The 25,502-nt window shown below is 41.4% G+C and overlaps 2 protein-coding genes across 5 annotated transcripts in view; both read right to left on the bottom strand.

Annotated features, from left to right (window-relative positions):
• The window catches only part of zmp:0000001200 (dedicator of cytokinesis protein 9), an 85,390-nt gene extending 72,954 nt beyond the window's left edge, over positions 1 to 12,436 (bottom strand). For 2 of the 3 annotated variants that reach the window (XM_055015279.1, XM_055015278.1), the window contains exon 1: positions 12,007 to 12,436. In XM_055015279.1, the coding sequence (XP_054871254.1) occupies positions 12,007 to 12,126 (120 nt within the window). In that variant the 5' untranslated portion in view covers positions 12,127 to 12,436. The remainder of the gene's footprint in view (positions 1 to 12,006) is intronic. The other variant, XM_055015277.1, reaches the window with a different exon arrangement.
• A 1,085-nt stretch (positions 12,437 to 13,521) lies between these two features.
• The window catches only part of LOC111569956 (FERM, ARHGEF and pleckstrin domain-containing protein 1), a 58,684-nt gene continuing 46,703 nt past the window's right edge, over positions 13,522 to 25,502 (bottom strand). The window contains exons 15-27 of one of the 2 annotated variants that reach the window (XM_023272430.3): positions 25,265 to 25,354; positions 23,683 to 23,816; positions 22,327 to 22,408; positions 22,004 to 22,241; positions 21,763 to 21,893; positions 21,556 to 21,624; positions 20,591 to 20,680; positions 20,223 to 20,305; positions 19,270 to 19,382; positions 17,189 to 17,325; positions 15,721 to 15,828; positions 14,841 to 14,992; positions 13,522 to 14,738 (exon numbers count right to left, since the gene is read on the bottom strand). In XM_023272430.3, the coding sequence (XP_023128198.2) occupies positions 14,657 to 14,738; positions 14,841 to 14,992; positions 15,721 to 15,828; positions 17,189 to 17,325; positions 19,270 to 19,382; positions 20,223 to 20,305; positions 20,591 to 20,680; positions 21,556 to 21,624; positions 21,763 to 21,893; positions 22,004 to 22,241; positions 22,327 to 22,408; positions 23,683 to 23,816; positions 25,265 to 25,354 (1,509 nt within the window). In that variant the 3' untranslated portion in view covers positions 13,522 to 14,656. Of the gene's footprint in view, positions 14,739 to 14,840; positions 14,993 to 15,720; positions 15,829 to 17,188; positions 17,326 to 18,851; positions 19,016 to 19,269; positions 19,383 to 20,222; positions 20,306 to 20,590; positions 20,681 to 21,555; positions 21,625 to 21,762; positions 21,894 to 22,003; positions 22,242 to 22,326; positions 22,409 to 23,682; positions 23,817 to 25,264; positions 25,355 to 25,502 lie in introns of both variants that reach the window. The other variant, XM_023272429.3, reaches the window with a different exon arrangement.

Genomic DNA, 25,502 nt, shown 5'->3' with positions numbered 1-25,502 from the left:
ACAAACAGGGAGCAAACAAAAACAAAGCCTCAAGGAGAGCTCTGTCTCTACTGTATGCACTGGCTTCGACAGAAAAACCAAACACAGATTACAGAGGTCACATGATTTCCGACTGCGTGAGACATTCATTTACGTCTTCGAGCTATTGTGTTTTCCTCCCTCGCAATTTTCTGAATGTCAGCTGATATAACGGCAGATGCAGAGTTTTTAGGAATAAACTCCCCTAATCTCTGTGAATTTGTCACTTTAAACAGAACTCATTTGTGTACTGTGGGCAGAGGTGGCACAATGAGTTTGTTTCAGCTTTAAAAGGGGAAAAAAGGAGCTCAGTATTTCATGTGGCTTTTTTTTTGAATGGGCAACAAGAGAAACTCATTAAAATTCATTTTACATCTGACAGCTTGTCAAAATTTTGCATCGTAAGTGCTTAGCTTTGGACATGATAAGTGCAGTAGTATTTTGAGTCACAGTTTGCACCAAACTGTGTCTAGTTGGGGCTCCGTCTAACACCTTGTGTTGTTAGAAGCTCCACTACAGAGTGAACTGCCCAAATTGCTTTTGTTAAATCAAAGTTTCAAAGTTTATTCAATCAAAGTTTATTTCTATAGCCTTTACAACAGCCCAAAGGGTGACCAAAGTGCTTCACAGTGAAAAACAAGAGAATAACTTAAAACATTACAGTAACTTAAAACAGGACAATCACCTTTGCACTCGCACCTACAGGCAAATTTAGAATAATCAATTAACCTTGGCATGTTTTTGGATTTTTTTGAAAATAACAGATTCTGGCCCAAATATGTTTTTATTGAACAAATTTGTGTGGAAAAGCTTTTTTCCCTTCCTGCCTCATTAATCACATATTGACCCCTCAGATTTATCATTTGACCTACTAGTTGGGGACAAATCACTCATGTGGCAAAAACAAGCCTCATTTTAGCCCATGTGACAGTAAAAAGCTGTAATTCGCTGACTGATGTATCAGAATTTATAATCTAATGATGCATTTTGTGATAATACAGTCATGATTCTGCAAAACTATTCTCCTGCTAAATATTTTGAGGATAATATTCAAGATAAAATGTAATTGACAGCCTAATAGTTAATTTATGCAGGACTTGCAACAGAGGATTGTTGTATTTTATGCACTTTTTTTTAAGAAAACTATCAAAGCACTTCTTGCATCTCTCATTTTTAGTCTTTTCAAGTGTGCATGCCCTGTCTTTTCACATGCCAAGTTTATATGAAAACCAAAAGGTGAGATGCAAACCCTGCAGCCACCCTGTCTTTGGCCCCGCCCCCCTGTAGGTTGAGCCCCTCCCACTCCTTCACTCTGCCCTACAGTGTGTCAGCGTGAGGAATGCCAGCTATGCAGCTGGCCTGGTGAAAAGTCATTACAGTTTATCCCCTCTGGCTGTGGCAGGTCCCATCCACACACTGCACAAAGCCAGAAGACTGAACGCTGAGAAGTGCAGAGACTCGGTTTAATTAAGCCGACAGCATGCAGTGTGGGAAAGAGGACTCATCACTCATAAGGGTTAACTTCACATCGAGGAACCTCAATCTATTTACCTAAATAATGATGCCATTACCCGCCTGTGCTTTGTGGTGCTTCGGGTGGCTTCAAATAAGCGCCTGGAAACTTGGAGGGAAATCCCAGATGAGCGATAACATCAGTAGCAACTTTCACTTTCATCTCTGTCGTCTGATAGCAGTCAAGACAGCAGCACGGAGCAGGAATGTCAAGTAGTTCCCCAAATCCATCCCCAAGACGGAACAAATAAATACTTGACAATGATCTCCACTCCAGTGAAAACATACCTAATTTAAATTTGTCTCTCCTCTGACTTATGTTGTACGTAAATTAAAACAAGCCGGTAATCTCTATTTATAGATGCTTCATGTGGGTCATATCTCTAAATTTCAGAATGGGAAACTGGCTGTTGAACTGGCTAATTGTGTGCTAATCCACCCCTCAGTGAAACACCACATCTGACAGTGGCTGATCCTGGTGTGATCCGCATGAGTGTGAATGGAAGGTCAGCGACCACAGCGAGCCAAAGTCAGAGGGGCCAGAGGGGGTGAAATGGTGCTCAGAGCAGATTAACCTACTGAGAGTTGACAGTGAAGCCTCAGAGTAGCACCAGTCACACACAGAAGTGATATAAAACAAACAGGTGCAAACAGGAAGCAATAAGGAAGTGTTTTCTTACAATTATATATAATTATGTGTTCATACGCCGGATGACTGGGTTTACTGAAATGACAGTGTATCAAATGACAACGTTAAAACAATGTCACAACTTTATAGCGAGCTCCATCTGATTGTTTAGCTATGATGATTGCAAATTCACAGTTTTGATTTTCTCTCACTGCTCCGATTGATTTTGGTCATAAAAACTCTCACAAGCACAATAAGCAACTAGCTGGTGACCATTTAGCCGGTAAAGAGCCAGATGTTTCCCATTAGGAGCTGGTAGAGACCAAACACTGAGCAAAAAGACATTGAAAGTTCAACCGATCATTGGATACGTCAATGTTTCCAAATGAATATGCTCTAAGTGCAGCAAGTGTAAATGAACTGTTTGATGCCAAGTCTACCATGTCGACTTAGAAGACTATGTTACAGCTTGTTTTTGTTGCCCCAAATTAAAAAAAAAAAAAAAAACTGTTATGGCAGACTTGTCAGAGAAAGAACAGGAGTCTAAACCCTAGTGGGTCATCATGTTGACAATCTTATACTGTTTGAGTTAGAGGTCGACCGATATGGGATATTCAAAGGCCGACGCCGATACAGATTTTTAAAAAAAATTTCAGCCGATGGCCGATATCTAAAGCCGATTGTAGAAGCCGATTTTTAAGGCCGATATCCTTTTTTTTTTAAAGCACATCGATTACAAAAGGCAATTTAAACACTAAAAGTATATACATGTATATATTACAAATTAAATACACTGCATTTTCTCTCTTACCAAGAAACAAATCTCTTACCTGTTTTTTTTTTTTTTTTTTAACCAAATAAGCAGGTGTGGAGCGAGGCTTGTTGTTGCCTGGCTCACTCGCTCCGCTCATGCTCCGCTCTCTGAGTGCCGGGGGTCCTTCTAAGGGAAAAGCGGTCGCGGCAGCTGCCCGTACGGGTGCCTGATCACAAACTGGCTTTTTATTTGTAAATATCGGCCGATGGCCGATATTGAAAAAAGTCCATATATCGGCCCAAAATATCGGCCGGCCGATATATCGGTCGACCTCTAGTTTGAGTTATTCCTTACTGATCCCTGTTGGGACATTTGTTGTCTCCATTTAACCCATCTTAACTGTCAGGAGCGGTGAGCCGCCGCTCCTTGGGGTCCGGACACCGACTCAAGCCTTCAGCCAGTGCCTTGGTAAAAGCTACTTTGGTGAATTAACCAAAAAACCTAGATGTTTCTTTGGGTTTTTGTAAGAGTTGTTTTGGAGGATTTGGGGGCTTTATTTTATGACATGAAACACATGGTACCAGCAGCCAGGCATTGAATCCACTGTTTCTGGCAAATTCATCTTCTTGTTGCGGGGCAAAGCCTGTGAATACTCCTTCTGCAGTACTGGATGAACTGATGCATTGAATGAAATATGAGGCCTAACTTAAGTTAAAGCCCCCACTCATTTAGAAGGAAAGCAAATTAAACAGCAAACAATCCATTACTTGCTGAGACATTTCACCTAAAATCCACTAGAAATCCATTAACTATGCAAAATTTTATGGCAGTCCATCAGTTGTTGTCAAGATATTTTATCCTGGAAAGAGATGGACAGACAGACCAACAGTTTCCCTTGAACCAAAGCTGCTAACACTTCTGAAAATAACTCAAGTTTTTAAGAACTCACGTTTATTAAGTTACGTTCAAAGGGTTTAAAGTAGTTCAGTGTCCTATACATTAAAGAAATTAAGCCAGTTCCACTCTAGAGCTAACCTCTACTGTAATCTCTATTGGCAGAGATTCAAAAATGGAGAAAATGGCATCCATTGGGTGGAAAAAATAATGACAAGGTGCCTACAGTGCACCCTCCAATCTCTTCTGTCACGGTACACAGCCGTGTTCCCACAATTACAAGTTAATGGCCAGTTGCAGTGAAGGATAGGAGGGAAGCATTACTTTTATAGACAAATCAAGGAGGCTGAGAGAGTAAATGCACCTCACAAAAAACATGCAGGGTCTTAAAAGGAAATGTGCTAGTCATTAGTCTGCTCTTTCTAGACATTTCCCCATCGACCAACATGGGTGTGCTGTTCAGTGTCCAGTCAGGGGTATGGTGGTGTTCAGGGCTTAATCCGATGAGCTTAATCTGTACACCCATGCACGTGTGCAGAGCAACAATTTTGCCTTTGGGGCTTTAGGCTTGACTAGTCTCACCTCATGGTTTTCACTCCGGCTTGCCTCTCACAAAACTAATGAATCAGTGGTTGTAGGCATAACAGAATCCACCTACACTTGATGTGTTTCTCTCATTCACTTACTCTTGTGTGGGCAGGGCCATGTAAAGCCCTGTTTGTAGTGGCACCATTCATGTGACTGTTAGAAATAGCTAAAGGCTAATGAAGAGAGCCTCGGCCTCCCCTCTCAAGCAGAAGGGAAGCTAAACAACGTGGCAAAGCAGAATAAGTTGTGTTTAGAAATCAATGGCAGTTCTTAAAAGAAGAAATTTGTATGCAGACTACAGAAAAAGGACAGTTTAGGTCATGCAACTGATGTAAACTCAACCACTTCAATAAGAATCTACAGCACAGCAGTGATGCTCAATTATAAGCCCGGTGGACTGGTTAGGATGCCAGCTGGCCTGCTGACAGTTTTCTACTTCACAATAAAAGCAAACCGATTCATACTGAGATTTGTTTTATCTACATAGCAAATGTTCATTAATGTCTCTTGGCTGTTACTGCATTCATTAAAAACTATTTCAAAGAAAGATGAGCCTTATTATATTTTATAATCATTTGCTTATTCACTGGCCGCTGGCTTTCTGTCAATTTGCAGAAGCTACCTTCAGGCAAAGCAAGTGGAGTATCCTGATTTGTGAGGCAGCAGTCAGAGCTCTGAGGCTTCAGTCCAGTGGCGTTTTGAATGTAACGCTGATGTTGACTTGCTAACACGCATAGCAGGTATTTATATCCCTACTTTACCATAAAAACATGCTAATATGCACTATTTAGCACAAAACACAAACTATAACAAAGTATTGGAAAAACTGAAACTGATCAGATGATGGAGTGAGATTTTGGAATTCATCTTGAGTGGACATTAAATGAACAGTACATGTTCATTCAATCCATTCACTGGATTTTGACGCATTTTTGTGAAGAGCACATTAGCCAAAATCATGATGGCACTTGAGGAAAACAAAGAGGATTGCAAAGTCAGGGCAATCCATCCAGTTTGGAGAAACTTCAGTCTGGATAAAATGAGGAGGTTGACTGATGGAGTCACTAAAATCACGATGCATCACAGCAAAGACTTGTTTTCAGGTTTATTTACATACTGAATAAGAGGCAATACAGTCTCTTTTATATGAAATGTAAACTACAATCTGTTTTCCATTCGTTCAAACGTAGTTCCTTATTAGATCAGAGATGAGTTTTTATCAGTTTACACAGGAAGGCAAACTCGATTAACTACATAAAGACCAAATGGGATGTGACTCAGAAAGTCTTCACCAGCTGCACTGAGGTGTGCGCCCTGCTGACTCCAAAACAGCAGCCTTAATGGCCTGGAAGATGGAAGCAAAGCACTTGATTGCTGCTGATCTTAATGTGCAGCGATCATGGCTCCATCGCAGGATGTACGTCTGAACAGCGAGGTGTGAGAGGGAGGGGTTTGATTCAGATGGATGCGCCGTCAATGTACAAAGGCAGCATTTAGATAAACGTTAGAAGCCTCCATAACATCGACCACCCAGCAGCTCTATTCTTCCACACTAATCGCTAAAATTAAACAAACTGTCAGGAAGCATTCCAGTCTTCATCAAAACAAACTTCACCTCAGCAACAAGCCTCGACTGGACAAAAACAAACTTGAGGGTAGAAATACGTTCAACGCTGCATTATGGATACTGGTGGAGGCAATAAAGAGGCAAGTAAAGTCCTGTTGGGTGAGGAGGGGGGGTTCTGTCTTTAGAGGAGGTGAGTGTTAACCCTCCTGTTGTCCTCATTTACGGGCACCAAAAAATACTGTTTCCTTGTCTGAAAAAAAATACAAAAATTCAGCAAAAAAATTCCCCAAATTTCTGAAAATTTGCAAAACCTTCAGGAAGTAAATTCCAATAATTCCTTAAAAATTTCCCTTAAAAGTTTTATTTAAAAAAAAAAAAATCTCTCAAATTTGGCAAGAAAATTCTCGTAAATATCTTCCAAAAAAAATCCTAAAAAATAATATAAAAGTGATTACATATATATCAGTAAAACTTCTAATATTCCTTTAAGAACATTCACATAAAAATCAACCAAAATCCAGCAAAATTCGCTGGATTTTGGTTGATTTTTTTTGTGAATGTTCTTAAGAAACACTTTTAATGTTTCTTTTTTTTTTCCACCAAAAAATGTTCAAAGATTTCCCAAAAATGTTGAAAATGTGGACACCAGAAGCTTCACTGTGAAAATATATATTTTTTTCCACATTTTCACATTTTAAAACGGGTCAATTTTGACCCGCAGGAAGACACGAGGGTTAAACAAGTCCCAGAGCGCTGCCATGCACTTGCTCACAGGAAAACACCCAGCGTCCAGGCTCTCCAGCAGGCTCCCTCTGTTATGGTAACCTCTTCTGTGCTTCAAAACAGTTCTGCTCTATCAGGCAGAACACTCAGACGGAGTGGGTGGTTTAACAGCGAGCCCTGCCCAGCACTTCTGCTCGGCCCAAATACAGATGCAGGAAATTTGCTCTATCTAGGAAAAAGACAGGCCTCTGCTCTCCCACTAGAAGATGAAGGCCAGGAAGTCACGGGCACGTCCTGTTCAGGCAGGAGGGGACAAATCTGGAGACTCAGCCCACGGTGGCAACGATTGTTTTTCGCAGTCACGCTGCTTCTAAAGCACAGCTGCATTTCGGCTACATGGACACAGATCTGTGCGTGCAGCCAGTGCAGCAAAAAAAAAAATCAATAGATTACAGATTAGATAGCATGCTGATGTTTTTAAGGCAGTTAAATGTTTCCTTATTTCATGCCTTGAGCCAAGAAATTGTTCGTGATATGGCCACAATTCACATCTTGGGATTCCTTTCTGGTTGTTTTACACTTACTTTGACCTGTTGTTAAAATCTCAATTCATGTCCATGATATTTAATCAGTTTTCATTTGTACTGGAACAAAATCCGTCTGTCTGGCCTCTGGATGATTTAAGTTGGCTTTGCTGTGCAGCATTTATGCGGACTAACCAGGGCTGCTCCAGGCTACGACGGAGGAAATCCTTTCAATTTCTCACTGGGAGCTTTATATCATCCCCAAAATTCGCCTGCTCAGTTGAGGAATTTCTCAAGTTTCCCACTGTAACTGCAAAAATCCTGAGTGGTAAATCTGGTTTGGATTATAACCACAACTGCCAAGAGGCATGCCCAAACCCAAGCAGACAAATTTTATAGTGAGTTTGATGGGTGTGTTTTATTTCTCACTTTCCTTGAAGCCTTCATTCCACAAGCCATGTATCACCACTTACATCTGGGTCTTGCAGTTTCTACTCCAGTTACCGCCCAGCATTTACACCACTATTTTGAAAATGCTGAAAGAGTAAAGCATGATTAATAAACTAGATAACAGCAGACAGGTGCCATTGTTTGCTTTCCCTTTCATGTCATGTCTCTAGATGCCAAGTGCAGGAGTCTGTAGCCAAGTTACCTGATAGCACATCAAATAAAATATTAATAAAATGTGCCAAAACTGTGAAAAAAGCCAAATGAATCATTAGTTTGTGAGGCATAAGATGCAGGCCTGCAATAAGGTTGGCTTATTTTTATTATAACTTTATCTCCAGAGCATCTTAATTAATAATTAGGTCCGAAGAGAATCAATTAACTACATTAAGACAATGAGAAGCAGCAACTTCTCACTTTCAAGAAACTGAAACCATCAAATGTTCTGCAATTTATCTTGAAAACATGACCACAGCGTAATAGCTGCTCATTTATTTTAGAATTGCTGTAGCCCTACTTAGGTGGCAACTTAAAACTTAAAATGACTTTCTGTCAGTTGATTAGTTAATTTATGGATCTACCAACCCACACTAACTACATATTAACTGTAGTCAAAACCGAGTTAAGGCCAAAAAGTGACTGACTGATATTTAGTTTAATACGCTGTAAATCGTGTGGACAAAATACCAGAAACACCAATCAGCACAGAGGAATACAATTCATCAGCATAAAATAACTACAGAATTGAATCAACACCACTTTCATTCAAAATTAAACATTATAACCTGCTTCATCGCTGTATTAACCTGCATTAGAACTACAAGACGCACATGGGTCACTGTGTCCTGAACTGTGACACAGCAGAGAGCTTCTTTGTTTAAACATACTGAAAATACAATGACATGTTGGAAACTTTAACAGGGGTTGTGGAATTTAGTACCAAATGGTATCATACTTTCTTGCCTGTGTAATCCCCTGCAAAAGAGAGTGAGAGCCTCTTAACGGGTGCATTGGTTACTAAAGCAGTCTCATGTATTATTGACCCATCGGCTCTCCCATCTCTACCCCCCCACGGGTTTTGTGTTTTTGCAGAGTACCTTTTACCGTCACGGCAACAAAAGGCAGCTTATGCACACTTTTACTCGGATGCCTACACTCCTTGCAATGACAGACAGATCAGGCAATACACAGGGAGGTCAAGCTGCTTAGGCCTGACAGCCCTGTAATCTCCTGACTGGCTCAGCCCTGCAGCCTATGTGCCAACCAGCATCTGCTCCGAACACACAAGATACAGCACAGTCACTGCCTTCTTATCTTAGAGTTTGATAGACTGGGATAAAAGATTCATGATTATCAAGCCTCGTCCTTACACTCACTTGTCTCCTCATGGTTCTACAAGGTGAATCTAACAGGGATGTGTTGCACATGACGCTTTGTAGTGTGCTGGTAAGTGGAAATACTGTTAGAAGCAGGAGAAACTGTCACATATTCTCACTGTAGATGCATTTCTCTTTCAACTGGATGACATTTTGGCCCTCAGGCGTTTTGAAGAGGAACAATCTTCAAGGTGAATCTACCGAGCACATATTTGATGACTAGCAAGACTAACAAATCCAGCTTAACAGCATGACTGAACACGACTTTATCCTTGCAAAAGTTCAAAAGTACAATTGAAAAAAAAATCCCCATCGCACTTGCAATACTTAAAAAATACACACCCACCTGGGGCAATTCTGGGATTCCCACATTTCGGAGAAAAGCGTACAGATCTTTGACAAGACAAACGAGCAGAGGTGTGCGGGTGTGGTCGAGTGGGTCAGGAGGGCTGACGAAAGCAGAGAGCACTGCATGTTTTTCATGCAAAACAATAGGAGAGGCTGGTTTGTGCTGTTGTGACACTGTATCTTGGACGCAACAATGAAGCCGTGCACCAGTGTGTGTGCTCTGGTGACAGTTACACATGTGACAGTCAATGTTCTTTTTCAGAGAATAAGCGAGAGTCCAACTTCCCCCTCTGGGCGAGTGAGTTGCGTATGTGCTGACCACGGGCTGCTAATGGCATCACTCCCACGTAATGACACCCATCTGTTTTACAGCTCCCTCGGGTCAGACACACAGCAGGAACACGGAGGATCTGAGCGCATCACCATTAGGTGGCAGGCAGTTAGGACTATTGATTACAATTACACAACTGCCCCCCAGCTGTTTCATACACTGTATATACTAACTAAACATTTCCAGCTGCTATCGATTTGTTACGTACCCATCAGCTGATACATTAATGCCATTACTAGAGCAGACTCTTAAAAAACGCACAACAAAATCATCCTCTACAGTTGCTGTGAAATCAATGCAGAGCAAAGTTTGAAAGGTGAATATTTTGTGTTTTATAGAGGTGCATTACAAGCAAAATATACCTGATGACAGCCATCATGGAGCTAACAGTGCTCTCAGCAGGCCTAAAGTGTGAAGAAACAGAGAGATGGCTCAGCTGAGGGCTCGGGCCTATTACAAGTCTCTGCTCTCCACTCCAACAATAAACAAAGAGGCTCGAACCAGCGTGAGCTTTCACTAAAATGCACAAATTGTTAGGAGAAGGCAGCAGCACAGCGCACTTGACACCAAAATATAGCCGAGACATTGCTGTGTGTCTAGTTGATATGTAGGTGTTACACTGTATGCTACAATCTGAATGAAGGTTTGGGTTTCCATGCCTTTAATAACATTTTATCTTTCTTGTCCTTTAAGCTGAAACACAATCACGGTTTGAACCAGAATGGGCGACAACAGCCACAATCTGTCCTTTATGTCCCTGGAACAGATCTTTCTATTCCTCCTGTGGCATTTACATGTTTCATGGAGGAATTCATTACAAGCTGCGTGGACAGCGGTCTTATGTGCAGATGCATTCTTGTCCCACTGAGAAGCTCCGGCAAACAGTCAGTGATACAGCCATACATTCATCGCTGCGGCTCATACAATGCAACCACGCTTCACATATGTTTATCAACAAATCAGCTCCAGGATGCCTGCTCCAACTACTGCAAAGCAACAATTCCATGCAGAGTTTCTACAAGTTACTTCAGTCCTCCGTAAGCACGTTGATTTCCCAACATGCATACTTGTATCCATTTTTGCTCTCCTCCCTCAGGCGTCTCTGGCAGTGCACCAGAGTGAGAATGAATAAATAATACGAAGGTGTGGTTGGATGTCTGGGATCCTGACTCAGGATTCCATTTCCCTGACAGAGAGCCTGGACGGTGTCCGTTTCGGTTGCCTGGCAACTTTTTCCAGGAAAGCTGGAACAATCAGACGGAGCACCAAACACCCAACACACTCGGTCACAACAAAAGGGTCGACTCCTTTTTCCTCTCCCAGCTCTGTGGAAAACTGATACCGAGGAGCGTAACACTGCAGGTCCCCGCCGCCCAAATGCTGTCGACCAAAGTGGACGGTCGAATTAAGCATTTTGTCACTGTCACTGGACACTTTATCTGTTTGTGAAGCATGAAACTGAAGCCACATGCTTTTCTCCGGTAAGGAGGTATTATGTCATGTCAGTGCATCCCTGTGAAAAGTGATGCCCTCATTCACACAAACCACATGACTTTAAACAAGCACTGATTCTTCACCGACTCTCTAGGAAACAAGACACAAGTTACACAACTCTGATTAAGGTAACACATTTGAATTTTGTAAGGATGTGCTCAAACGTTTTGGATGAACCACATGCAAAAGAGTGCTATTTACATTGTGTTTTATGCACAAGTCCACTTACAGTACAAACTCTCTTTACTTCAACCTGTATTTCAGTCACACATCTTCATTCATTCATTCAAAATCACTTCCCTTCTATAGACCAGAACTATTCAACCCATAATACGACCTCCAGCTTCACTCTTAAGGTTTTCCCTCCCAGTAGGTCTAAGGTAAAGTCAGCAGGGTGAGAATGAAAGTGAAGGTGTTATGGCAATTTATCAACACCCACATAGTTCTTTAAATGTTCTGCATGAACTAAAAACAAGAGACAGCTGCAAAAGGCTTTATGTTTTGTGATACATATGCAACAGTCTATCCAAAAAGTTGCAAAATCTCCCTTTTCTCTATCTGTCTCTGCCACAGACACCCTCATTCATTCACTCTAAATCTATTTTCAGTTCAGGCTCACTCGCTCATGGTAAAACCTGTAGTATTTAACCCTAACAACCCACTTGCTCCCACTCAGCTAATCCAAAGTCAGCTGCTTTTCCCTGAAACCGTGCGTAAAAATAAACGCAGGTGGTTCCCTGCTCATGGGAGGAGAAGGGGGAGGAAAAGAGGGGGGTAGGGGGGAGTTAAGGTGTGTACTTACAACCAGCACGGATGTCCTCACCACCTCCGAGACACTTTGCCTGAGTTCGGCCGCGGTGCCAGGTTTCCCGAGTCCCCGCGTAAATTTCCTGGTCTCCGGATGCGCTGGAGTGGCCATCATTACGCACCACTTCGCGTCCAATCAATCCAACCCGCGCGTTGTTATCAGCAAAGTTTTATAGGAGAACCATCATCGCTTTATCCCCCGATCACCGCTAGTGCGCACCACGAGTTTGAAGTTGGCTCATGTTGTGGTGCGGCTGCTGATTCACTCCCACACCTCGGTTCAGTTTTCGCTCCTTACAAAACCAACGCGCGCGGCATTATTCCTCGGCTCTGCCTTCTCCCATCGGTTGTATTGCTGTCACCGTAAAGTGTCCCTTTTGAGGAGTGTTTCATTGGCCGTCCAGCGCCAGACAGGAGGTGTATAATCTGTTTGCTCCTCAGCGCACTCCGCCCCTTACCGGCTTAAAGGCCTGCCCACTCCGGGCTGTGAGTAACTGCTGGGCCTGGACTTTGGTCGGCAGGCAGCTCCACTATGAATGACTGCTTTCTTATTACCACAAAAATCACAACTGTGGACTGGAAGCCACTGGAGTGTCACAACTTATCGCCCTTCTGGCAACCAAACAAGCTTAATATTTTCATGGTGAGCGCGTTTTTTTTTTTTTTTAAATAGACCTGAGAAAGTAGGTTATATTCAAGCAATCAAGCTGAACATTTAGATACAGTAAGAATCCAAATTTGTCTTATTACTTAGATTTTTTTTGCATTTAACCTGAAATGTGTGACATTTCAATGACAAAAGCAACGTTAATTCTAGAGGACGTTTTTCATACCTTAATAAAAAACTCAAATCTTTAAAAAACTGCAATAACTATGTGGATTCTCAGTAATCCAGGTCATCTAATCCTAAAAGCTTCAAGAAAAAACAACCAGACTTTGATTTTTATGAAACATTTCAAGAATCAAAGCAATGTCTAGTTGCTAAACTAAAGCTCTTGGGTTTAATCATTGCAAAAGGGATTTTAGAATGTGTTTTGTGGCAAATACAAACCTGAGGAGCATTTTTCATGATCTGCAATTAACAACATATAGTATATCTCCCCACATACAGTTATATTCCGACTAAGGCAGCTGTTTACATTAGTTAGGATGAATTCCAGGGCAATTTTATATTATTCCTTTGTTTTCCTACTCGTCATCTTCTAGTACTGTCTCTCTAAAAGGAGTCTGAGAAACAGAATTGTGCACCCAAGCAAACATATAGTTTCATTAAATTAATAAGACATCATCAATAAGCTGGTGCCATCAATTTATAATACAGTTTTGCATGTTTCTGAATGGACAGAAGTTTGTCACCAAGTCAAATGCAGATTCAGAAGAGTTAGTGTCAACTGACAGTACTTTCTTGATCAATGATGCCATCTGTAGGTCACAGCCATAAACACACTGTAAAGCAGCCTTACAAGCACTTAAAAATCACTCTTCAACAAAAACAGAAGTCACAAAAATCTAAGTTTGAGTAAGTTTTTTTTATTGCTTTCATTTCCAAAGAGCTCTCTATTATCTGGGAAAACAAACTGCAATTCTGAGCCGAACTGAGGTTTTCCGTCTCATATGCTTCACTGCAAAACTCTGTCAAATGCATATTTCCATTCATTCAGACCCATAAAAAGATCTGTATACGGGAGGCAGCCGAGTTCAGTGAGGGCGACAACGCTTGGAACTGAAAGTTTCTATTTTTGTTTCACACGTAATCTTTAAAGCTTTCAATTACACTTACTTTCATAATACAGCGATTATGAACACGTCTCACATTATCTCATACAGCTGAACGGGAACTTCAGAGTTAATATATAAAAAAAGAAAAGCAAAACTCTCTGAGAGTATTCATACAACAAAGATCATCAAATAGAATATTTACTTTACTTGAAATGGCATTAGAGGTGATGGCAGCTACTCCTGGCCACACTGTGATCAATCCTAGGGTTATATCAATAAAATAATTTCATATATTCATCTCCTTCTTTTGAACAACAACACATTGTGCTGGGCCAGGCGTGAACAGAGCGCTGATCTTTAAAGGGTGGCCTGTTTGATATGATTTAAAATTTTACAGGAGGACAGTCCTGATCCCCATTGTAACAAAATAGCATTAAAAAGTTGAGGACATTGATATAAACCAGTTTGGCACTGAAGTTGCAGAACATTTTCAAAGCAGCCGTTTTCAGTTAAAATGAACAAGTAGACAAAATGTTTATGACAATGCAGTGATAGTTTAAACATCTACGAAAGAATGCTGTGTATCTATATCAACATGTTCCTGCTGTAAAAACAACCAATGACAAAATGTAAAACCAGAAATATAGGAAGTGGTTCAGACCATTAGAAAACAGTATAAAATGACATCCTTAAAAAGAGGTTTCAGAGTTGAGAGTAAAAATGCCAAAAATGCAGTCTCTGATGCAGTCTAAACCAGCGGACATGTCACCATTAAAGCATTAAAAAGCACCAAATGTGCATGGACACATGTACAAATGTCCCAGATATGCGTAGAAAAGAAAAGCAAAGAGTCCGGGGGGGGGGGGGGGGCAGGACGGGCGGATGCCACCCGAAGGAGACAGCGTATGGGAAGAAGGTGAGCCGACTCAGTGGGGATGAGGCTCTTTGCTGTTCAGGACACGAGCGCGACTTGAGGGGACAGTAGCGCTGCGGATTACCTCCATCCACCTGCAGGCAGAGAAAAGCTTTTTAGAATAATCCTCAAGTATCTGAGATGCAACCAAACTTCAAAAAAACTTTTCAAAAAATGCGGATGCTGAGGTGGTGTACCTCTCAAAAGTGTATTCGCTCTCCGATCGGAAATAGTAGACGTGGGACTTGAAATGCAGTTTGAAGACGTAGTCCTTGTGGATGTTTTCGGACTCGGAGGGGATGGTGACTGAGTAACCCAGCAGTGGAAGGCTGGCCAGGGGATAATCATCCTGAGGAGAGGTGAGAACAAGAAGTTAATATGTCGTGCTGTAAAAATTTTCCCTGGAAGAGGTGTGGTTATGAAAAGAAATTCATGATAATGTTTTCCATTAAATCTGGCTTAAACTGAGAGAGTTGCTCATTGAAAACCTGTAGGCTTAAAGCTTAATGCAACTAACATGGTATTTTAGGATACAAGTTTTGGTGTTTCTGAACTAGTTTATTCTTACGATGTCTTTGGTGTAATTTTCTATCATTTTCACAGCTGGATTCAGTAAAAAGGAAATCCAGGAGGACATATGCACCCACATGGTGTGTACTCTTGCTACTTGGCCACTTGTTCGCCCCATCAGAAGAATGTTTAACCTGCTGTACACCTCACTGTAAACCAAGGGCAGAACTTACCACGACTTTAAACTTACAAAGTGTGCTACACATTTCTGGCTCCACACGCCTGCTGTATAAAATCTGTAGACCGTATACACGATTTCTACTGAATTTAAGAGCATTTTTCACAACATCTGAAGTCCAAAGGCAGCCACTAAATATTTTTCTGAGGTAGGAAATGAGATGAAAAGCCGCATGGGAAAGTGTGTTCAGCTCTAATATTGCACACAGATTTGATATTCTGCACTGAGCTGTGATGCTTTTAAGCCCAGAGGAGGGAAAAAACACTTTGAGAGGACGTTGGTATGTTCACTGGACAAACAGCAGGACCTTGACTGTGTTTGTTCATCACCTGGTGAGACTTGTAGAAAAACAGGCTGAAGTTGGTGAAAACCACCCAGAGCTTCTGCCAGCCGTTGCTGTTCTTGAACTTCCTCAGTAGGTTTCCTGATAGCTGATTCTACAAATAAAATTTAAAAAAAAAAACACAGTAAGTTTGATTCTGAAGCTATGTAAAGTCAAACACATAACAGTGAAAGATCTCTAGTACAATTTAACTACCACTGTTATATATCTACTGCTACTAATCACTATATCCTTCTAATGTTTTATGCTCTAAAATAATGATGCCCAACCTTATTTGTCCAACATACTAGTTTACAGATGAGTCATATCTCTTACTATTGTCAAATGTCTTCACTTGAATTTAAATGGATGGCTTCAATTTGTTTTACTCCCACATGAAGAATGAAACGGTTTTGCTATTCTGTCATCACTCCATTCCTAACATGTTTCAAGTATTTTTATCCAAATTCTGTGCATAAGTATATCACAAAATTTCTATGAATATGACACTTTTGCAGTCAGAATTGGTCAAATCAAATGGGTATTATCCACAGTTGTTTTTAGTATACAAAAAAAAATCTGTGCTTCCTTGTTAAGTTGTGGTAGGGAACTTGTAACACACAGAAAATAAATTTCAATGAAGACAAAAAAAAATAAAAAATCGAAAGATACCCACTAGCTTTATTTAGTTTCAATCTGTTAAAGCCAAGACGTAGCATTATCCTAACTTTAGAAAGTGTTGTTACAGAGAGAGGACAATTTTATATTGAAATCACATTAGGCAGTAGAAAATAAGGAATTATTACAGAATGTATAAACCGTTCCACCGTTGACATATGGCAAATTTGAACGTGGGAACCAAACCTTGGCAGTGAATACTGCTGCAATCAAGATAATAATTTGTTGATATGCATATAATCCATCTCTTTTCTGATTCTGTACTTTGTATTTATAACTATTTAAGCAGCTGAAAATTAATTTATCATGTTTGATAGTGATTTTGAAGTCTACGCTTGCTTAGTAATTACTTTACACAGACGCAGTGTTCAGATGCTGCCGCTGTAGATGTGAAAATGAACACAGTAAAGACATTGTAGACCTCACATCATTTTTAAGTATTTGTGTCCTTATTTTGTCTTAAAGTCAAATGTGTGGGCATGTTTTTAATTATCGCTATCTTTTATCTGAACATATCTCCCCTGATAACTGCATGCACAGCTGGGAATCACTGCTTTGAAAGAATGACTGAGACTTGAACAACTTGTATCATATTTTGGCCCCACTGCACTATATTGTGTTTAATTATCACCACATATGTAATTTGGGACCTTCAGTCTCTATAATTCCAATCAATATGTCAGTATGAGGCATTGTTCTAACTGTAACTCTATTTTTGCTCTATTAAATGTGCCTCCTGTGGTGCAGTTGAAGTGAACACATACACTGGGCCTCTCCTGTCTGCCTGGCTCCTTTACCTCTAGACTCCTGCAGGATTCACTAAAGGAGAGGCTCTGAACACGGTACCAGCAGATAACAGACAGAGGCACTGGTCCCTGGCCACTCGGGGGCCCCACCGGGGGGCCCTTACTCTCACTGACTGGACTAGGCTCCTCTACCGCGGAGGAACGACAGACGTATGGGGAGAAGAGAAAGAAAGAGAAAGACAGAGAGAGAAGGAGGGAAAAAAACAGACAGGGAGGGAAGGAGGGACAGAAACACAGAGACTGAGTAGGTGAAACACAAGCATGCAGTGACAGGGGTTAAGACGCAGGCCGATGGAGTGTCCAGGCAAAGCTGTGAAGAGGACATTGTTACAACTACAGAGGAAGAGCAGAACTAGATCAGGACGCAGCTATGTCCAAAAAAAAAGCAAAAAAAAAGATCCGTTCTGTTAATGTGAGATGAGGACATTTAGCACACCTACGTACTGCTCTCTCTATTTATAGACTTTAAGTGCCAGGAAGGGAGAAAAAGGACAGAACCACACAGGAAAGCCACAGTTTTAGATCAGGACATCACGCTGGCCACTGAGCCAAAGGAGGGAAAAGTGGAAACAGTAACCTCACTGAGGCTGTAAATACAGAGAATAAACTGTAACAATGACTCATGAAAGATTCCCAAAGCCCAATTTAGGTTTTGAACAATTTTTAACGGAAGATCGGTGAATTTTGAAAGATTTTAAAGCAATTAATCAGTTTAAAGGTGCCCTGTGGAGATTTTCTCTTTTAGAAGCAGCACAAGGGAGCCATATCATTGGTTTCATGCTATTCTTCTGGTTGACAGTTGGTGGTGCTAACTTAGCGATGTGAGCAAATAGTGCAAACAAGGCACAATTAAAACATAATAAAGCGGCTCCAATCAATGATTTTATAGGTAATTTGCTGTCTATCCATGTGCAAGTTTGCTCTTTAAGTTCACTACCATCATTTACCAGTAAAAAAACTCTAAAATGCCACAGTACACTACCTGCTCAGCACCAAGAATTAGACAGCATTTAGCATTTAGAGCCAGGTGTTTCCTTCAGGAGCTAGTAGAGGCAAAATCAGAGCTAAAAGAAGAGTGAATTCATCCAAATTAAGACTAGATTTGCTCTGTAACTGCTAAATGTATAAATAAGTAACAAGTTTGCAATTTTAGCTTAATGGACTTACTTCTGCTGCTCCAAAGTGGCTAAAAAATCTACTAAAATGGGTTTAAATATTCACCTTGTAAATCTTTTATGTGGAGAAAAATACATTCCAGCATATTTGTTAGAAGTCAAGGATACACAATGTATTTTGCTGGCGTGGACATAATTTTGTTTGTTTCCAAAAAACTTCACAATGCCCCTTTAAAGGGATTCTTCCCTAAATGTTATGTCACTACACACCTGAAGGTTTTCATTTGAAACCACCCAAATGTACTATTATTTGTTTTTTAACCTGATTTTACCCATGTGACTTTCACAATAAAAGTACTGTGAACTTTTACTTTCACAGAAAATTGTGTCATGAAACAGCTGAGGTTGAGTGCAGCACAGGAGGATACTGTTCCCACTGAGAGGTCATCAAAGTGCATTCAGATACAGCACAGACTGAGAAACAGAGAAAGAAAACAGCGAGGCAGGAGGGGGGCAGGTTTCTGAGGTTTGGCCGATACCTCCACAGCTATGCTAAAGTCCACCATGGACACACTGGTGTTCCTGTGCCAGCACACGTGCACCATGGTGTTACCACGGTGAGGGGCGGGCCTCTCCAGCGAGGTGTGCGGAGATGTCGTGTCGTCCTCGGACTCTGCCTCCACCGAGGAGTCCTCCGGGCATTCTGGGAAAGTCAGGAGGTTGTTACTGCTAGACAACGAGCAGGGTGATGGGGGGGAGAAAGGCGCTAAAACACAGACAGTGTCAGATCACTCACAAAAACAAAAAAGTGCATCTGGGATTTCAGCCGGTGCGGGTTTTACTCATATGTACTTTCTGACAGTTACTGTCTCTTCGCTGCTTCTTTTTCCACATTTTGTTGGACGACGGACAAAGTAAACTTTTCACACTCGGCTGTATGTTTATGTTGTAACTTACTGTTGTCTGTCAGGTTGGTGGTCAGCAGGTCAGATGAAGGCCCGTTGCTGGTTTTGGCCATTTCTATCGCCATCTTTATGTCTTCCATCCACTTCTCCATCTCTGTTAATGAACTAAAAGCACACAAACGGATAAAACGCTGAGCACAAGAGACACAAGTCGCAGCAGGGTGAGAGAGTGGTGCTAACAAGAATATCACAAGTCTGATCTTGGTAAGTCCAAGTGTCCTGCCAAATTTTCCTTTAACCAACTCTGAGACACCATCTGCTCACTGATGGAAAATGAATCAGCAAAATGTTAGTTTGAAGGCAGAGTGTAGTACATCCCTTCAACAAATGAAAAACAGAAATAATAAAGTTGATTTATTAAATCACATTTACTCTTGGTGATAGAGATCTTATGCTTTATGACTGAAAAATACTATGCTTCTCCTTTATTCACCATCCTCTACTGGCAGCATCTTTTATCAGGGTAAATAAATATAAATTCCCAAAATATGCAACCGTTTGTAGCATTTTTTCTGCCGTCCTCCTCTCTTAATGCAACCTGAGGGTAAAGCAGTAGATTTAGTGTAGTCTAAGAAGGCAGAGAGACCTCAAATCAGTGCCTCTGCCCATAAAGCTTAATTGCTGTGAGCTCACTGTAACTAAAGGTGACCTAGATGACCATATGAACATTTTTTTTTTTTTAAATCAACTCTTCTCCTCTTTCCTCTGCAGGATGGTAGCTGGACAAGACGACATTGTTGACACAGATTTTAGTGACTTCTTGACACTGTAACTGTAAAAGTGAAAGAGACGCTACAGCCCAAATTACACCCTTTCCATTAATGTAAGTATTTCTTTTTATTTTTGAAACCTAAAAGTGGATTCAAATGAGTAAAAAGCGCACGGAGCCACTTTGGGTTAACTTTATGTCCAAGGCGACTCTGTCCTGACAACCACCGGTCTCACCTTGCGGCCACCACCACCGACTGTCGTTGTCCAACCAGCGTGAAGGCGTGAGGAACACCCCACTCATCCTCACTCTCTCTGATCTGCAAGAGGAACACAGAGACACAGAAAAGACATTAGAGAGCGGCGGTATCTAGGACAGCAAGGACCAAAATAGACAAGAGAGGCGGAGAAGGAGAGTGAGTGAGGATGAAAAGGAAACGGGAGAGAGGAGAAGGACATGTGTAGCTGTCCTGAAAGTCTGTGTGATGACTCACACACACAAAGGCCTCGGTTCTTCTGCGTTTGAGGCAGCTTATTTCCAGTAATGATAAAGTGGTGACGGCCGATTGAACGCTTGGTGTTGATCTGAGAGACACAGCACTTACTGTCATGCCGTGGAGCGGCAGCTGCCCGTGCACTTTGAACTGATTGGTCGGCGTCATCCCTCGACTCGTGTACAAAATGACGTCATTAAACTATCGGCAGAGAGAGACAGAAAAAATGTACAGTGTAAATAAACACTCCGTAAGATGAGTGACAGTAAGTATAAAAAGTCCAATAAATCGAATTATAACCAGGCGCAAACATGTCTTAACAACTGTATGTTTAAACCAGAAACTTTAACAATGCAGCAGAAAAATGTTAAAGGCAGAAAAGTACAAAGAAATGATAAGTATTCTAATGCTCCACCATACATACTAGAGATAAGAATCCCAGAGTACCGAATGATACAAAACTATCAAGACATGATACTCATTGCAAGACAGTAATCTATGACACAAGAAAAACATCCCTAAAAAGGCAAAAAGCAGGAATTCTGTATGTATTTACTGCAATGTGGTGTGAGTGTCTCTGCATTATCATTATTCAATTTTAATAACGTGCCATTTGAGTTCATTTTAATTTGCTTTCCTCCCAGCTGTACCTGTGGTGACTTTCTTTGTCTTTGCCGCAGATTAGTTTATGCTAATCATTTATGTGACTGGCATCACCATGAGTTGTCATGTTGTCAGTCAAATCATGGAAATTTGTAAAAAGTGAATGGCTTTTCCAACAAGAGATATTTTACACCAGTATGTCAATAATATACTGCAAGAGAGAGTAACACATCACATCCTGATTTTTATTACCACGTTTACAATACATCACCAGTCAAATCAAATACACGTGTAAAGTTCAAAGCAAAAAGTGTTCTTCTTTGCTACAAGAACTTTTGCATTTGGACTTCATCTGCCAACACCATCTGAGTAATGCATAGCTGGAGAGGATAAAAGCAGGCTTGTTTTTCTGCTGAGATCACTCGGCTAAATAATTAGATTAGTGACATAAACTGAAGAAAGTGGGGTGTTACCAGGAAAAACATTCGTTGCTGTAGGCCTTTTCCCGACAGTTTGCTGAGGCAGCCTAACCTGATGAACTCCTGAGAAGAAATAAACAAACATATCATTCTATAGACACTGTACTGTATATGAAGTCTGCTCTTAATTCAATGTAATATAACGCAGATGTGGGGACAGTTAAAGAATTACAATATTTTCCCTGTCACGTTTAAACTCACCCGACCAGGAGCAACAAGATTGTCAACGCCAATCAAATCCTTCTTAAGCTCCAGCAGCTTCTGGAAGTTCTCCATCTTGATCAGGCTTCCCTGGAGCTGCTCCACCACCTCAGACACGTCTGCCAGAGCGGCTACAGACCAACCACAGGTAAGAGGTCATTGAAAGTCCACCGGTAAATCATTTCTGCTGTGATAGAAAAACCTAAATGTGCTTCTGTGAACTCTGGCCTGAGCGCAGTACCTCTGCAGTCCCTGAAGTCCACGTGAGTAGCTGGATAGTGTTTGCACAGGCGCTCCAGGATCTGCTTGTAGTGAATGAGGCGGTGCAGAGGCCGCAGGATGAAGACGTTGAGGGGGATGTAGCAGACCTTTTGCAGCTCAAAGTCCCTGCAGAGACCCTCCAGCTTGCGGGACGCTTTGCACGCCTTCTCCAGCTCCAGCAGAACTTCTGACTGCTTGTTCAGGTTTGTCGTCAGCGGCTGCAGACACAGTTGTGACATGTGAGTAGTGACGCATTAATGGAGTTAGAAATGAATGAAAGTTTCACATAAAGTCACACCTCACCTTCAAACCTTGAAGGTTCTTCAACATGACATCTCCAATGCGTTGGTAGTCTCCTTTAATGTGTGCATTGGAGCGTCCTTCCCTGAGACAGAAAAACATCAGCGGGTTTTAACTATGAATTGTTGTGGATTTATTGCAGGAATTTCTACTGTTGGGGAAGCTCAGGTTTGGACTGGCAAAATCAGTATCTTCTTTAAAATCAAGTCTTACAGCATGGGTTTTCAATAAATCTTTTAAATTGCTTTTCATTTTTTAACATTACTTTTTTTGTATTTTTATTATAAGTATTGTTTTTAACTCTTAAGATGAATAGATGTTTGTATTTATGTGTGCATGCTGGCTGGTTTATGTGCAAAATCCATATCTAACACACACACATAACGTTGTAAAACACTTCTAATCGTTCCTTCTCTTTGAGCTACATCAACACATGTATTATTACTATCACTATGGACAGTAAATTAATTGACTAAACTATATTTAAGCAATGAAAAGTCATTTATTAGTCATACGAGTTTCACTTTAATTCAAGAAAAATTCCAATGAAGTCAGTATTGGCTCGTTAACATTTTATAGATCCACCAGCAGGTGTCTCCCTTGAGCATGAGATTCCTCATACATGATGGAGACTAATGGGCTGCCATTACTGGACTTACTCAGAATATTTATTAATTTGGCAAAATCTTTAAGCAGCGACTGGATGGAAACATAACTCAGTCTGCAAAACTCATCCTACCTCGTCTCTGACAGACAGCTTTCTAATTACGTCTAAAACACCAAAGGCACATATCTACTATAATATTTGAATATGCAAAGCCATAAAAGAGACACATGTAATGCTGGATAATTTGCATACACATTTGAATGTGGCTCTTATCAGCAGAGTGAAGCACAATATCACTTTCAGCTCTAATTTGGAGTTCTAACGACTGTGGCTGCCCACCACGGACTTTGAAATAAAAAAGAACAGTCTGCAGTTAATGGCCGTAAATTTTAATCTTCAAGGGCTTCATGCATCACTGTCTCTATGTCTGCGAGTGTGTGTGTGTGTGACAGAGAGAGAGAGAGATTCAGTGTGTGCTACATAAAGCACAACATCATTAAGGAGATCAGACAGCAGAAAGCCACAGGCAAGAAACGGCCGGCTACGGTGCAGCATGACTGTTGCCATGGAGACGAGCAGCTCCGCGGGTCATCTGAAGGGACTGGGTCGACCTCTCGGGCCAAATGCCAAGAAATCTCGTGTTTTTAAAAAAGGGGCAGCGGTTGTGATAAGTTGGACCGGAACCAAACCAACACATGGCTGGGTTTGTTCTTAACCTTGCAGGGAATATCTGGACCACAGTCTGGTCTTACCACAGCGCCAGCCTCTGCTCCACCTCCCTGAGAAAACCCGTGTGGAACTTGTGCAGAGGCTCAAAGGTGGAGAGGATGGTGTTCTTCAAGGACTCTGGAGTCGCCTCGTCTTGTCCCACAGCACTCTGGAAAGACTGAGAATACAGAAATATAGTTTACACATAAGAGAAACCTACTGTCCAACATATATCACACAGAAGTACGTGACCCACAGCCTTCGTTCAAGCAGAGAGGCGAACCAGAGAGGAAATCCTTCAGTCACACTACATTTTTTTGAACTTTTTCTTATCTAAATAGTACGACAGAGGGTTGCATGCTGTGCAGATTGTAAAGCCCCTTGAGGCAAATTTGTAATTTGTGATTTTTGACTGAAAAAGAAAACTTGACTCTACTATAAAACCACAGTTATTAAAAGAGACACCACAGGGATTTTCCAGAGTGTTCCCTTGTTTGCAACAGTTAAAGTGACTGTGTAATAAACACTGAAAGGAACAGGTAAGTAGAGAAATTAAAAATTAAACTGCGATGCAAATGTAGCCTCTTGATGACAACTGGTACTCTGCAGATTATAAGAAGTTGTTGAGTAAAAAAGTTATCCTTTCTCAAACTCAGTCTGGCTTGTTCATGATCATAGAATCTTGCATTAAAGCAGTTTTTTTTCCAGTCTCTTAATGTGCCTCTTAAATCCCTTAATAGGCCGAGGATGAATAGAAGAATCAATAGGCAGTCATTCTTAACGGTATTGCTTCATTATGCGAGATTGGATCCAAACGTCGCATGTTGTGTTTGTTTACCAGAGTCGGGGGGGAAAAAGAGCTTTATTTAGCTGACGTGATGGGAAAGGGAAGTGGGTTTTTCGGGAAAGTCAGTGTTTTTTAGAAGGGCTCGGAGAAGAAGAAGAAGAAGCAGCTGTTGTTCAGATGACTTCACCGTCGACAGCAGCAGCAGCAGGCAGTGCATGGGAAGACACACACACAGTTGAAAAAAGAACAAGGACACAAGCCAACCCAAATATTTATGAGATGTGTGAAAGGCTTCTCTGAAAATTCCAAGACGAGAGAAGCTGGTGCTTTCAAAGCTGCCAGAGAGAAGGAGTGATGCGCTTCCTCCACGTGCCGAATCAGACAACGGCGGTGCTTCAGTACAGCCTCATAAGAACATCCTCCTTGTTTGCAGCTGAAGGAGCTGCACCACACATTTAATATCCTGTTCTCTGCTGCGTTTACTTTGCAATATTATCAGATCAAACGCTGTCCATGTGCTTGTGCCCGGCCAATGAAATCTGACTGAAGCAGGGAGTCACATGCAGAGGCAACATGCGGATAAATCCATCTATCTCTTTAAAAGGACAAACAGAGTTTAGTATTCACGGGCTTGAATGAGACAGACAAATGCATTTCAGAGTGTGGGGAATGAATAAAAAATGAAATCACATCTGCCAAAATATCCCCGTGTCGCTGCCCGACTCTGTGTTATGGCGGGCGCTCTGCAATGGAGCAGCTAAGCGGAATAATCGATGTTTTCTCCCCAGAGGACAGGCGCAGGGGAAAACAAACAGTGGAGCGGCGTATCCTGTCCTTACCACAGTCACCACCTCCAGGTCCTTCAGATACGTCCTCTCTGTGGTCAGCAGCTCCTTGGCGATGAAGTAGGCTCGATCTGTTGGAAACCTCTGCAAAAGGCATGACAAGGGAGGAGATGGTGAAGAAAAACAACTCAGTGATGTGATTATGAGCAAGTCCAACGGTGTGTGTGGTGCCTCATCATCTGTACTCCTACTCTAACCCATTTTATAGGAAAATACTCAACTTCAGTCACAG

The sequence above is a fragment of the Amphiprion ocellaris genome, chromosome 11 (genome assembly GCF_022539595.1).
Source record: "Amphiprion ocellaris isolate individual 3 ecotype Okinawa chromosome 11, ASM2253959v1, whole genome shotgun sequence".
In the NCBI taxonomy this organism is placed as follows: Eukaryota; Metazoa; Chordata; class Actinopteri; family Pomacentridae; genus Amphiprion; species Amphiprion ocellaris.
The sequence above is the reverse complement of the archived record's forward strand: the minus strand, read 5'-3'. Positions and strand labels throughout refer to the sequence as shown.